Source organism: Ambystoma mexicanum, chromosome 5q (genome assembly GCF_040938575.1).
Source record: "Ambystoma mexicanum isolate Mex_15411 chromosome 5q, UKY_AmexF1_1, whole genome shotgun sequence".
In the NCBI taxonomy this organism is placed as follows: domain Eukaryota; kingdom Metazoa; phylum Chordata; class Amphibia; order Caudata; family Ambystomatidae; genus Ambystoma; species Ambystoma mexicanum.
The window spans coordinates 1,181,892,717-1,181,905,396 of record NC_090933.1 but is presented as its reverse complement, the minus strand read 5'-3'; the positions used below and the strand labels follow the sequence as shown (position 1 = coordinate 1,181,905,396).

General features: G+C 50.4%; 1 protein-coding gene across 1 annotated transcript in view; it reads left to right on the top strand.

Annotated features, from left to right (window-relative positions):
* The window catches only part of COL22A1 (collagen type XXII alpha 1 chain), a 1,250,061-nt gene that overhangs the window by 575,000 nt on the left and 662,381 nt on the right, over window positions 1-12,680 (top strand). Inside the window, exons 11-12 of the mRNA XM_069621676.1 lie at window positions 10,999-11,061; window positions 12,573-12,611. Of these exons, the coding sequence (XP_069477777.1) occupies window positions 10,999-11,061; window positions 12,573-12,611 (102 nt within the window). The remainder of the gene's footprint in view (window positions 1-10,998; window positions 11,062-12,572; window positions 12,612-12,680) is intronic.

Sequence of the window (12,680 nt, the reverse complement as noted above, 5' to 3'; positions counted from 1 at the left end):
CAGGAAGTTACATAAGGACTCCAGTGCATTTGCATGCAGACAGCATTGAGGAGGTTGCTGGTCATATGACCATACCCTTACTCTCAATTGCTCCGCCCACCACCAGTTTGGGCACCTTCAAGGCTGCTACTTAAAGACTCCACCCCAGCTCCAGGCTAAAAATATCGAGGAAGCTGATGGCCATATGACCAGGCCCTACCACTTATTTGCTCCATCCACCACCAGTTTTGCAACCTTCTAGGCAGCTATTTTAGGACTCCAGGCCAGCTCCATGTCTGGGGTTACTTGTGTTTCGATGCAGAGGGGACATGGCCTACCAGTTTGGGCTGAGATGCTCCCATTTGCGGCAGTACCTAACTGATTTGCATATGGCTGAGCCTGTTTACAGAGGTGCAGATGGGCTAAAAACCCTGGTGTGGAATGTTTCCCAGAGAAGTGACAGTGGTTCAGATGTATTCAGAACCTTCCACCCATTACTTTTTTGGTTATAGTCATATCCAGGTAGACAGAATTGATGACACTGCTGACCAGGCCCTGCCACTCAGTTGCTCCACCGACCGCAATCCTTCATGTGCTCCAGGCAGCCTCTATTCCTTTGCAGTTGGTGATCAGGTGCAAGTGGATCCTTGTCACATCTGCTTTCCTTTCTTGACTCTTAGAATTAGGGTGTCTCTCGCCCAGGTGTCTGAAGCAAAGGGCAGATGAAGAATAGGGCAATTTCGATTTGGACATGTTCGGACTGGGATGACCCAGGACCAGAAGCCCTGCTCCTCTAACATCGGCTAAGCTCCCTCAAATATGTGTTTAAGCCCTCTCTCCCAAAAGCCCATTACTACTAACACAAATAATTGCCAACAACACTGCTCACTAACAACATCATGGACACTACATCAAAACAATCTCACGACCCCCATCATCAATCCATCACCTACCCATACATGAAAACTGTTGCTCGCTAATGTCCGCTCAGCAAATACTCATTCAGCAGACATCACCCATCTTATCATCACACATGACTTGGGTGCTATATTCATTATTGAGACCTTGATGACATTCACCTCCATACACATCCTAGATAACCTCATCCCCAACAGAACACAATTCTAAACGATCATCCAAACAAGACAGCCAGAGACCTCACCATCATTCACAGGGCATCATGGCCATGCAGCCAACTGGATGTCACCACCATTTGCTCTTTCAAAACCCCTTATTCTCCAGCATGGGGTCTGGCATGGATTCACATGCTCATGAATATTCAGTTTCGTTTCTGATCTGTCTTTCGTAGTAGTAACCAATCACTGATCTCTGCATCATACTGACCACAGCCAATGACTGCCCTCTACCTAAGCCCCGCCTCTGGCAGCCATCTTCAGATTTTTACCGCACGTTCAAGTGTTGGGATCCTCGTGCTATTGCTCTCAAGCGTTAGTGCTATTTTTCACGTTTTTTCTCAAAAAATTTCTCTTTTTTCGGTCAAAAGAGCCTCAAGCTCCACCGTTTCTTCATCCGATCAACGGGGACCCGTGTCGGATTCGTCTACGCCCCTCAAGGGTGAAGTTTTTGTCAAGCCACGCTTTTGGAGGACTCCAGAAGTTTCTCAGGCCCATCTCGAACATGGCCCAGGAGAAGGGAAGCTCGACGCCCGGAAAGCTGTTCAGGGTCTGCGCTGGATGCCAGCTTCAGAATGTCTTCAAGGAGGACGAACACTCCCTTTGCCTTTACTGCGTACATGAGGACAAGACGCACGTGGAGAAGGACTGTGCGTTTTGCGGCAATATGTCGGAGCGGACCATGAAGGACCGCCATCAACGTCTCGCCAACTGGCTGGAAGGAAAGAGCCCGTCAGGCGAGAAGAAGAAGAAGAAGTCCAAGCGGTCTTCTAAGACCTTTGAGGGCGCCCCGGCGACGGGGGTCCAACAGAAGGCCAAGCACCGCGAGTCCGCTGGCACCAGGAGCGCCGAACGGTTGGGCTCTACGGGCGCCAGGCAGGGCGCATCCTCCCCGGCGCCATCAACCACGAGCCAACGCTCTGGCTCGCGTAAGAGGAAGGCCGAGCACCCGGCGAAACTCCTGAAGAGACCCCGGTCCTGCCCTAAGGCCCCATCGGAGGGGGAGCGAGGTGGTGACCCTCCCCCCAAGGCGGTGAGCGCACCTAAGGTGGTGAAAGCCTTGATCCATCCGGCCAAGGCCTCTATCGAGACAGTCGCGGCGGCCCTGGCTCAGCCTGTGGAGGCTACACCAGTGGTGGCGACCCCGGGGCCCAGAATCTCCCTGCCACCGCGGAGGGAGTCCTCTTTCATGCCCATCGACAGGACCCCCGTGAAACCTCCGACGGAGAAGAAAAAGGGGGGGCAGGAGGTCGTCGTGGACTCGGCCTCAGCCTCTGAGGAGGAGCTGATCGAAGTCTTAGGCTACGGCTCTGGCGTGGAAGAAGGCCATCCTGTCGGAGGCGACCCCGACGTGGAAGACGACGAGGGCGTCGAGGATGCTGACGGGGCTCCTGATCTCCCGTCGGATCTCCCTCAACCAGTGCCGCAAGACAACTCGGCGGCCATTTTGTTGGCTATACAGTCCTTATGCTCAGAGATGAGGACGAGACTGCCGTTACCACCAACGGAGGAACCGCTCCCGACGGGGGACCCCGGAGCCAGGCCCTTCTGGGAGCCCTCCCCCTAAGAGAAGAAGGATTCACCCTCCACCTCCTTTTCAGCCATCGCGCTCTGTTCAGCCCTCCTCCCCGTCCACGACACGTGGGGATGATACAGGGACTGACACGGCCGCGACGGGTACAGACGACGAGGTTTACGACGAGGATCTCCCGTCGTCACCTCCCACCCGGGCTTCCCGGCCCGACAAGATTGGATCGTTTCACTCCATGATCTACAGGGCATCCAAGCTTTTCCAGCTCTGCTCGGAAGAGAAGAAGAAGGAAGGTTTCCTTTATCAACGGCGCGAGACCAAGAGGAAGACGGTCCTCGCTGTACCTCTACTGGACGATATTTGGGATGAGGGCCTCGCCCTCCTCATGAACCCATCCACGACGCCGGCTAGAAGGGATCGGTACGAGAAGAAGTACCGGGTCCCGGACGCGGCCCCCTTGTGCCTTCGGGCACAGCCGACCCCAGACTCGATCGTCTCCACGGCGGCCAGGAAGAAAGCAGGGGGGGTGCGGCCTCTACATCAACCTCCCCGCCGGACGGCGAGGGAAAGAAATTAGACACGATGGGACGCAGAGTCATCTCGTCGGCAGCAACAACGATTAAGGCGGCCAACGCCTTGGCTATCGTAGCCCGCTACGACAGGGAGTTGTGGTACAAACTGGCCCCCCATGCTGGACTTCCTACCTGACGACAAGAGGGCGGAAGCCCTAGAGATCTTGCAGGAAGGAGAGGTGGCTTCGGACCACGCTATTACGATTGCGACGGACATCGCTGACACTGGATTTCACCAGTTGGGCAACGGCGTGTGCCTTAGGCGCCGTGGATGGCTCAAGGCTACTGACTTCCGTCAGGACGTGCAGGCCAGAGTCTTGGACATGCCGTTCGACGGAAACAACCTGTTTGGGAAAACAGTGGACGATTCCCTTCAAGCCATCAAGGCGGACACAGAGACGGCCCGGGCTCTTGGGGTTCTCCAGCAACGGCGGCCACCCTTTCGGAGCGGCGGAGGCAAACAGGGTGCCTCCAAAGGTTCCAGCGGCGGATTTTCCACCTACCGTCAAGCGGCCCGTTCGTCGTCACAGGAAGCTTACAGGGGACGAGGCAAGTCAGGCGGACCCCGCCGTCGTCGCCAAGGAGGACAAAGCAGCAAGGCCTCGTCGAAGCAGGACTGAACCGGCCGTGGGGTCGGGCCCCCACCGGAGCACCCCGGTGGGAGGCCGGCTGGCGAGCTTCGTCAGCGTGTGGGAGTCCATCTCCACCGACCGTTGGGTGCTGGACGCCCTATCTCAGGGTCCCACGCTCGAGTTTCTAAGGAGGTGCCCGCGCATCCCCCCTGTGGCCAGGAAAGAACATCACGTCCCTCAACTTCTCTTGGAGGTAAAGGCAATGCTCAAGAAGGGCGCCATCGAGCTCGTCCCAAAGAAGCTTCGGGGCTCCGGAGTTTACTCAAGATACTTCCTCATGAAGAAGAAGACGGGAGGATGGCGTCCCATCCTGGACCTGCGACGACTGAACAAATTCATCAAGGCACAGAAGTTCTGGATGGTCACCCTCCAACACGTCCTGGGTCAACTGGACGAGGGCGATTTCCTGTCGTTGTTGGATTTGGAGGATGCCTACTTCCATATTCCCATCCTAAAGGGGCACCGAAAGTTTCTCAGGTTTGTGGTCCAAGGGCGTCACTACCAGTTCAGAGCCCTTCCCTTCGGATTGAGGTCGGCACCCAGGGTGTTCACCAAGTGCCTCGCACCGGTGGCGGCGCAGCTGCGCCGAGAGGAGATCCACGTCTACCCCTACCAGGACGACTGGCTCATCCGAGCGAAGACGAAGGAGCTCGCCATGGAGCACACGGCAAGGACCGTCCAACTACTCACGGACCTGGGATTCTCCATAAACTACGCCAAGTCCCACCTGGTGCCCGCGCAAGACGCACTGTTTCTGGGAGCGAAGCTCGACACAGTGTCGCTTTTGGCCTCTCCGTCGGAGGAAAGGACGAGGGCCATCTTGGGCAAGGTGCAGCGGATGCTGGTTGTGGACGCGGCCAGGGTGAGGTCCATCAAGTCCCTCCTCGGAATGATGTCTTCTTGCATTTACCTCATCCGCCTGTGCAGGCTCCGGATGCGCCCGTTGCAGGAGTTCCTGGACGCGCGCTGGATCCAGACGACGGGCAGCTTCAAGGAGAGGATCACACTCGACGAGAGTTTCCGACGAGCGATCCGGTGGTGGGGCACCCGCGCGCATCTGACGGCGGGCATGGACTTACAGACCCCCGGCCACCAGGAGACAGTGACCACTGATGCCTCACTGGAAGGGTGGGGCGTGCACACCGAAAATCTGCACGTGAGAGGCCTTTGGCTTCCGACGGAGAAGTCCCTCCATATCAACGTCCTGGAGCTCTGTGCAGTGTTCTGGGCCCTCAGGTCCTTTCTTCCGTCCCTCAAGGGCAAGGTGGTGAGGATCTTCACCGACAACACCCCCACCATGTTCTACATCAGGAAGCAGGGCGGAACCAGGTCCCCAGCCCTGTCCAAGGAGGCGCAGGATCTGTGGCATTGGGCCGTCGCCCAAGGGATGTTTCTGGTGCCGTTTCATCTGGCAGGGATAAAAAACACCATCGCCGACTCGCTCAGCAGAGAGCTGCGCTCGTGCCACGAGTGGGAACTACAACAGGATCTAGTGGACCGCCTCTTCCGACGGTGGGGCACACCCCAGATCGATCTGTTCGCGACGGCGACGAACTCCAAGTGCCAGAGGTTCACCAGCAGGTTTCCCCAGCCGAGGAGCATGGGCGATGCTTTCTCGTTCCCCTGGGAGGGCCTGTTTCTATACGCGTTCCCTCCATTGCCATTGCTGATCCGGCTCATCAACCAGCTCAAGAGGTCACGGTGCAGGATGATCCTCGTCGCACCTGCGTGGCCGAGGCAGATATGGTTCCCGGACCTTCTGGACTTGTCAGCGTCCCCGTCAATCAAGCTGCCAGTGGACGCGGATCTTCTCTCCAGGGAAGGAGGCGCCATCCTCCATCACAACCCGAAGTCGCCGAACTTGCAGGCCTGGCTCCTGCAGCGTTAGAGTTTGGAGGATACGACATACCGGCCGACTGCAGAGAGGTTCTTGCAAAGGCCAGGGCGTCCTCAACTCTTAAATGCTATGGACACAAATGGAAGAGGTTCTCTGTCTGGTGCCACGCATAGAAGATTAACCCTCTACCGATTACGGCTCCCCAGGTACTGCCGTACCTTCTGACGCTGGCCAAGGCTGGACTGGCGCACGCGTCCATCAAGATTCATCTTGCTGCGATCTCCCGATACACCAGAACCACGGGGCGGACGTCTTTGTGGTCTCATCGTCTGGTGAAAGAATTCATGAAGGGACTGTTCAGATCGGTCCCGCCGGTGAAGACTCTGGCCCCGGCGTGGGAGCTCAACTTGGTGCTGACCAAGCTCATGGGACCTCCGTTCGAGCCTCTGCACTCGGCTCCGTTGAAGTTCTTGTCGTGGAAAACAGCGTTTCTTGTGGCCATCACCTCCGCACAAAGAGTGGGAGAGATCCAGGCCCTTTCCTGCAAGCCCCCGTACTTGACTTTTCACGACACAAGGGTAGTGCTCAGGACGCACCCCTCCTTCATGCCCAAGGTGCCGTCGTAATTCCACCTCAACGAACCCTTGGTGTTGCCTGTTTTCTTCCCATCGCCTTCGTCGCCGGCCGAAAGGACTTTGCACTCGCTGGATGTGGCTAGAGCGCTGAAGTTTTACGTGGACCGCACAAAGTGTTTTCGGAAGACGTCACAACTTTTGTGAACTTTGGACCTGTCAATCAGGGGAAGGCTCTCTCAAAGGCCTCCATTTCCAGATGGCTCTCCGGCTGTATCATGTACTGTCATCGGTTGTCAAACCGACCGCTGCCTGGCCGTCCACCAGAGCGATCGCAGCTACAATGGCGTTCCTATCTGGTGTGCCCTTGCTGGACAAATTCAGGGCTGCTACGTGGAGGTCGACGCACACCTTCACGAAATTCTACTGCGTCGATCGGGATTCCAGGGAGGAGTCCAGGGTCGGCCAAGCAGTACTGCGCAATCTGTTCGCCTAAGGTGAGCCTGGTGAGGAGGTAAGAATTGCTTAATGTTGAGTTTGATGTAATGCTTAATGTTGAGCCTTTGCCACCTCCCGTGGTTGTGCATGTGTGTACAGCTATGTATTCTTTATTCATGAGCATGTGAATCCATGCCAGACCCCATGCTGGAGAAGGAACAAGTTACTTACCTGTAACTGTTGTTCTCCAGCATGGGTCTGGCATGGATTCACATGCGAACCCTCCCGCCTACCCCTCTGCGGCTCTTCACTTGGTCATACTGCCACTTCACGTGCTACCAAATCTGAAGATGGCTTCCAGAGGCGGTGCTTAGGTAGAGGGCAGTCATTGACTGTGGTCATTATGACGCAGAGATCAGTGATTGGTTACTACTACGAAAGACAGATCAGAAACGAAACTGATACTGATTTTTTTTTTTACCGAGGATTCCCAGCCTGACGACGGGGAATATTCATGAGCATGTGAATCCATGCCAGACCCATGCTGGAGAACAACAGTTACAGGTAAGTAACTTGTTCCTTGCTACTTTCGGCTCTCCACAATTGACGCAGTCTCTTGTCACCTCATCTAAAGAAAACCCAGACCCACATCTCCTTCATCGAAGACTTCATGGACTCGGTCACAACCATCTCTCTCAAGCATGCCAACATCTCCCTCGTGACTTAAACATTGCTGGTAAACCAGCAACCAAGTCATGAAGGAAAATCTGCATGGCCTACTAGATACTCTGAACCTCACATAGCACATGCAATTCCCAACTTACAGCAAAGGTAATATCACAACTTCATCATCACCGCCCTGTTCACCCTCCATCCCAGCTCACCCATCCCACTCAACTGGTCAGACTGGAAACCCAGTAAACAAGCCTTCAGATCATTCAACAACTTCCCAGTGGAGACTCTAGTAGATCACCTCACCAAACCTCAGTTCACATGGGCTGATCTACATCTGATTCTGATGAACCAAGACTGTGACTCACTTCCCCTAGAACTCAACATCACCCTCACAACCAACATCAACCTCCATGCCTCAGTGAAACAACACACCCTCAAGCCTCACACATCCATAAACTGGAACACTCAATAACCCACCCACAACAACCAAACCATCAGAAAACAAGAAAAGACTTGGCAAAAAATCCTGCAGTGCTTCTGACCTTGCCCTGCTCAACGAACTCCATGGTTCATGCAGATGACTGTTCACCAGTGACAAGGCAAACTACTTCCAAAACACCATAGCCAAGGCTAATAATGAAAACAGAGCCCTCCTCAAAGCTATCAAGCACTGCATTAACCCTTTGCCTGACACACTTGTAACACAGTCCATTGAAAAATCCATTGCCATCGACTCTTTCTTCATCATCAAGATCAGCATGATTTGCAAACACATAGCCAACAATGCTTCAACTAACAGCACACTACACATCCCATCTTGAAAAACCACAATTACCTGGACAACTTTCACAATACTCACTGTGGAAAACCTTGCTGTCTCCCATTCATCAATGCCCATTATACGCTGATGACATTCTCTCCGCCGCCATACTTAAGACCCTTCCCACTGATGCAGGCCCACCTTAACTGACAATCATCAACAGCACCCTAACACAAGGCACCCTTGACCCTCAAGACCGGTCAAATCATCCTGCTTCTCAAGACACCAACAATGAGCCCTGATGACCTTATCAACTACCACCCAATCACCCATCTTCCCTTCCTAGCTAAGATACTTGACAAAGCAGTAGCCACACGACTTGTGCAATACATTGAAGCCAACAACCTCCTCCAGTCCTACCAATCTGGCTTCACACTAGATGCAGCACTGAAACGGCTACCATGAAGATGATCGACAATGCCTATAAAATCCTTTTGACACAGAATTTGCTACACTAGACCACCATATACTCATTATCAATCTACATCACTGCATGGGGATCAGCAAGATCATCCTCAGCTGGTTCAAATCATACCTTTCTAATTACCACCAGTTTGTACAAATTGATTCCTTAGGAACACCAACTGTCCCCATCACATGTGGAGAGCTGCAAGGTTCCATCCTCTTTCCTGTGATCTTCAATCTTTACATTAAACCACTTAGATCCCTCCTCGCTCCACACAACATCCACATCCACCAATATGCAGATGACACGCAGCTCTACCTCAGGATATCCTCCATCAAAGACATCTAGAGGCTTGAGGCCTACCTCTCATTGAACCAGTTGTGGATGTCTGGTGCTTACCTGAAACTCAACCCCTCTCAGATTCAATTCCTACTCTTGACCAACAACACTGAACATATTGACTTCCAGACCTCATACTCTGCTATGCACCTCAAGGGCTTAACACCCCATTTGGACAGCAGTGCCAAGACCCTTGGGTTCGACATTGACACATCTCCTACAAACTGCACATAGCAAGGAAGACACACACAGATTGGTATCAACTTTATCCCCTGCGAAAATATCAATCCCTTCAGGCCATAAAGCAACATCAGATCTGCTGTCCAAGCTTTGGTCCTCTCCCAACAAGATGGTGGCAATGGACTTTTTGAGGGCCTTTTGCCAACTACCTTGGCACCCTTGAGATGTGTATTGCATGTTGCAGCACAACTCATCAATGGAGTACATCACCCTGAACATCATCAAACTGCACTGGCTCCCGCTGCAAGCCATATCATCTTCAATTCCTGCTGCATCATCCATAGGGCTGTCATCCTGAATTTCCCAAGCTACCACATTGCTAAACTCAGCATCTATGGACGCCTATGATCCTCAATAAATAAGGGCATGTGCAGCCTTGCAATTCGCCAGTGTAGAATGGAATGACCCAGAAGATAAGCTCTCTCTCTACGCCCCAAGACTCTGGACCCTTTCCTCAACATCAGGCTTGCCCCCTCTCTTCACCATTTCACGAAAGAGCTGACAACCATCCTCTTCAAGGAATGACTCCTCTCTAACACCTTGCTCCACACCCCATCCCTTCCCCATCCTTCCTGAGACTGGGTGATCTTATCCCTGCAGTTTCTTCCCCTGGTTGCTTGCAGATTCCTTGCTGACAAATTGCCCACCTTTGCACTCCCCTGTTGTCAGCTCCCCACTCACGTGTTCCTCTGCTCCCTTCACCATGTTCTTATCCTATGCTTGTGCACCACTCTGTTGCTTCTTAATGCTAGGTTTGTGTTCAATAAATACTCTAACAACAATAATAAATAATAACAGTCTATTTTGATAGTACGTGCACCGTAGACCACTGGGCAATGATTACATGTGAGAGGATGGCTAATTCCCAGAATTTAGAGCTAATAAAATATTGCAGCTGAGCCTGCAGACTCCTTTTGAACTAAATCTAGACAGGTCCAAGGGTAAAGCTCCAGAGGATTGGCGTATACCAATAATGACACCGTCAAAAATCATCTATTCTTGCTTGGTATGGTCAAGAGAGATAGCAAGCCCGTGAAGATACACACAAACACCTTACTGCCAACCTACAGAGATCAAGGAAATAAGAGTTACTCGAAGAAGTAGTCATATTTTTAGAGCCTTTGAAGCAACCTAGAAAGTTGGACTTGCAAGGAAAAGAACTAGGTGAAAGTGATTTTTAATATAGATGAATGGTGTAAATTATGTGAACCTTTCACTTCCAAATATAAAAGATGAGAGTAAAGGAATTGGACTTCATCAACACCATTGCACAGAATCCAATGACACAAACATAAAATAAGATATTTGGAAAGCAGAATAAACTATTTATTGTAAGTCTACCAACTCACCATGATAATTGAAGAAATATGGGCTCATTAGAAGTTTGCCTGTATCCTGCCGGAATAACCAGCAAACTGCCCCTACTGTTTCTGCCACTTTCTTTCCCGGTATTACCAGGGTATTCCAGGTGGTGGGAACACTGGTAAAACCCATGAGTCCCATAGTTCTCAATGGTGGTAATTGTGACATTTCTTTGCTGGATGGGGCGCCTGATTATTGGTTCGGATAAATTGCTGGTGCCGGAATTACTGGCAATTTTACCAGCAATTTTTTCAGACTCGCAAAACTGTAATGAGGCCCACTTGCATTGCATATCTTTTGCATTGTTACTGTTCCATTGGGAATAATCAGTGGAATGTTCAATGTTATTGAATCTACATTTGATAGGAATAGTATCGTGGCTGGGTTAAAAGTTCAAATCATTTGAAATATACTGTCCATCTCACTTCATTGTACTGAAATAACAACTGTGCTCATTTTCAGGGAGAAAGTGGCTCGCCAGGCATCCCGGGAGGTCCCGGAGCAAAGGGAGATAAAGGAGAAACAGTAAGTAGGCAACCTTATGATGAATTGTCAGCCTCTGATGCAGTTTTGTAAGTGTATTGATGATGACAAAGCCCTTGATCTAACATACACAACCAGGCAAATATCCTTTATTGGTTTTAATAGTTGCGGGTGGATTGAACAAAAGTTTTTTTTTTTGCTTTTAAATGTAGCTTTCATATCATGTTTCATGCGGGAATCAAGTCTCGAAGCACAAGAACAGGATTCAAACCTGTGACGCTCTGTGTTGTTTTGATGTGAAAACAAATGCATCACCCCTTGAGCTATTCTCCTAGCCAATATGCTATTTGCTTTATCCTTGTATGTGTTGCTCTGCCACAATAGTGTTGCTAGGTCTGGAGAAGATCTGGGGCTATGCTAATGTCCGGGCTGTCGAGACTCAGGTTTAGCTAGCCTTTTGGTTGTAGCCCATGAACTTCTAATCCGGGGCTATAACCAAAAGACCCGGGGCTATAGCTCCCTCAGCCCCCCCCCCCCCTTAGCAAAGCCTATGTTCGGCCAGCAGGGATACCGATTCTTATGCAGTCCAAACAAAGCCGAAACCAGGCTTGTCTCCAGTATTGTGTTGCTCCACCACTGGGTGACAGAGTGTGACATCACATCCCCTTCTAGCATACATGTCATTGTTGAGCATTATTTGCGAATCTAAAGATGTACTAAATTGTGGTAGATCACTGATTAGTTGTTGTTATCTTTATTATGCATTATGGTTTAATTTTATTTGATTGCACAATTAGGTGGGTGTTTGCCCCATGCTAGTACTATTAAGAAAAATCACAAAATAAAAAATAAATAAAAATACATCTCAACCATTCAAACAATTGGTGGGGAATATAACGTATCTCTGCTATCTAATATTGTCCAATTAAGAGCTGTACTATAAGAAGAGGTGAAGTCCTAAAAAATTAATTGGGGGACTCATCAACAAATGCAATGGGATGAGATGTCACCAGAAATTAGCATATCAAGGTGAAATATGCACATTTCATTAAATTGGCTTTGCATAACCACCCAAATTCCACAGGACAAATGACATTTGCCTTTCTGAAAAACAACAGAGGATATTTTCTTTTAATAGTGTTTTTGAAAACGTTAAAAGATGTTCATGTTTTAAACTCCAAGAACCAATACAAATATTTTCCCTGGGACTTGCAGTGCCGAAATGGGACAATGTATCTTTAGTTTCTTGCAATTTTTCTTTAGGTTATATAGTGCAGTGGTGAAGTGTCTGTTCTACAAATCCAGCGACTGTGGTTCGGTCCCTGTGATCAGCTTTAATGCCTAAATTCAAAGAGGACATTTAATGTTTCTCATTTTAGCTGGGGGGACTGAGTCCACCCTCGTAAAAAAGTACCCTCGACTTGGGCCCTGACTATAAGAACATAAAGGGAATCTAAACCACGTTCTGTACTTGAAAAATCAGTAAACTACTTTAATAGCACACCTCTCAAATACTGCTCGATATATCACACACTGATATTTTCTTCTTGTAGGGAAAGGCTGTTGCAGTAAAAGGCGAGAAAGGAGACGAGGTAAGAGTCTTTATTTTTCTTGTCAAATGATTTTATTAAGATGCAATCAAAGAACATTGCTTTTGCAAA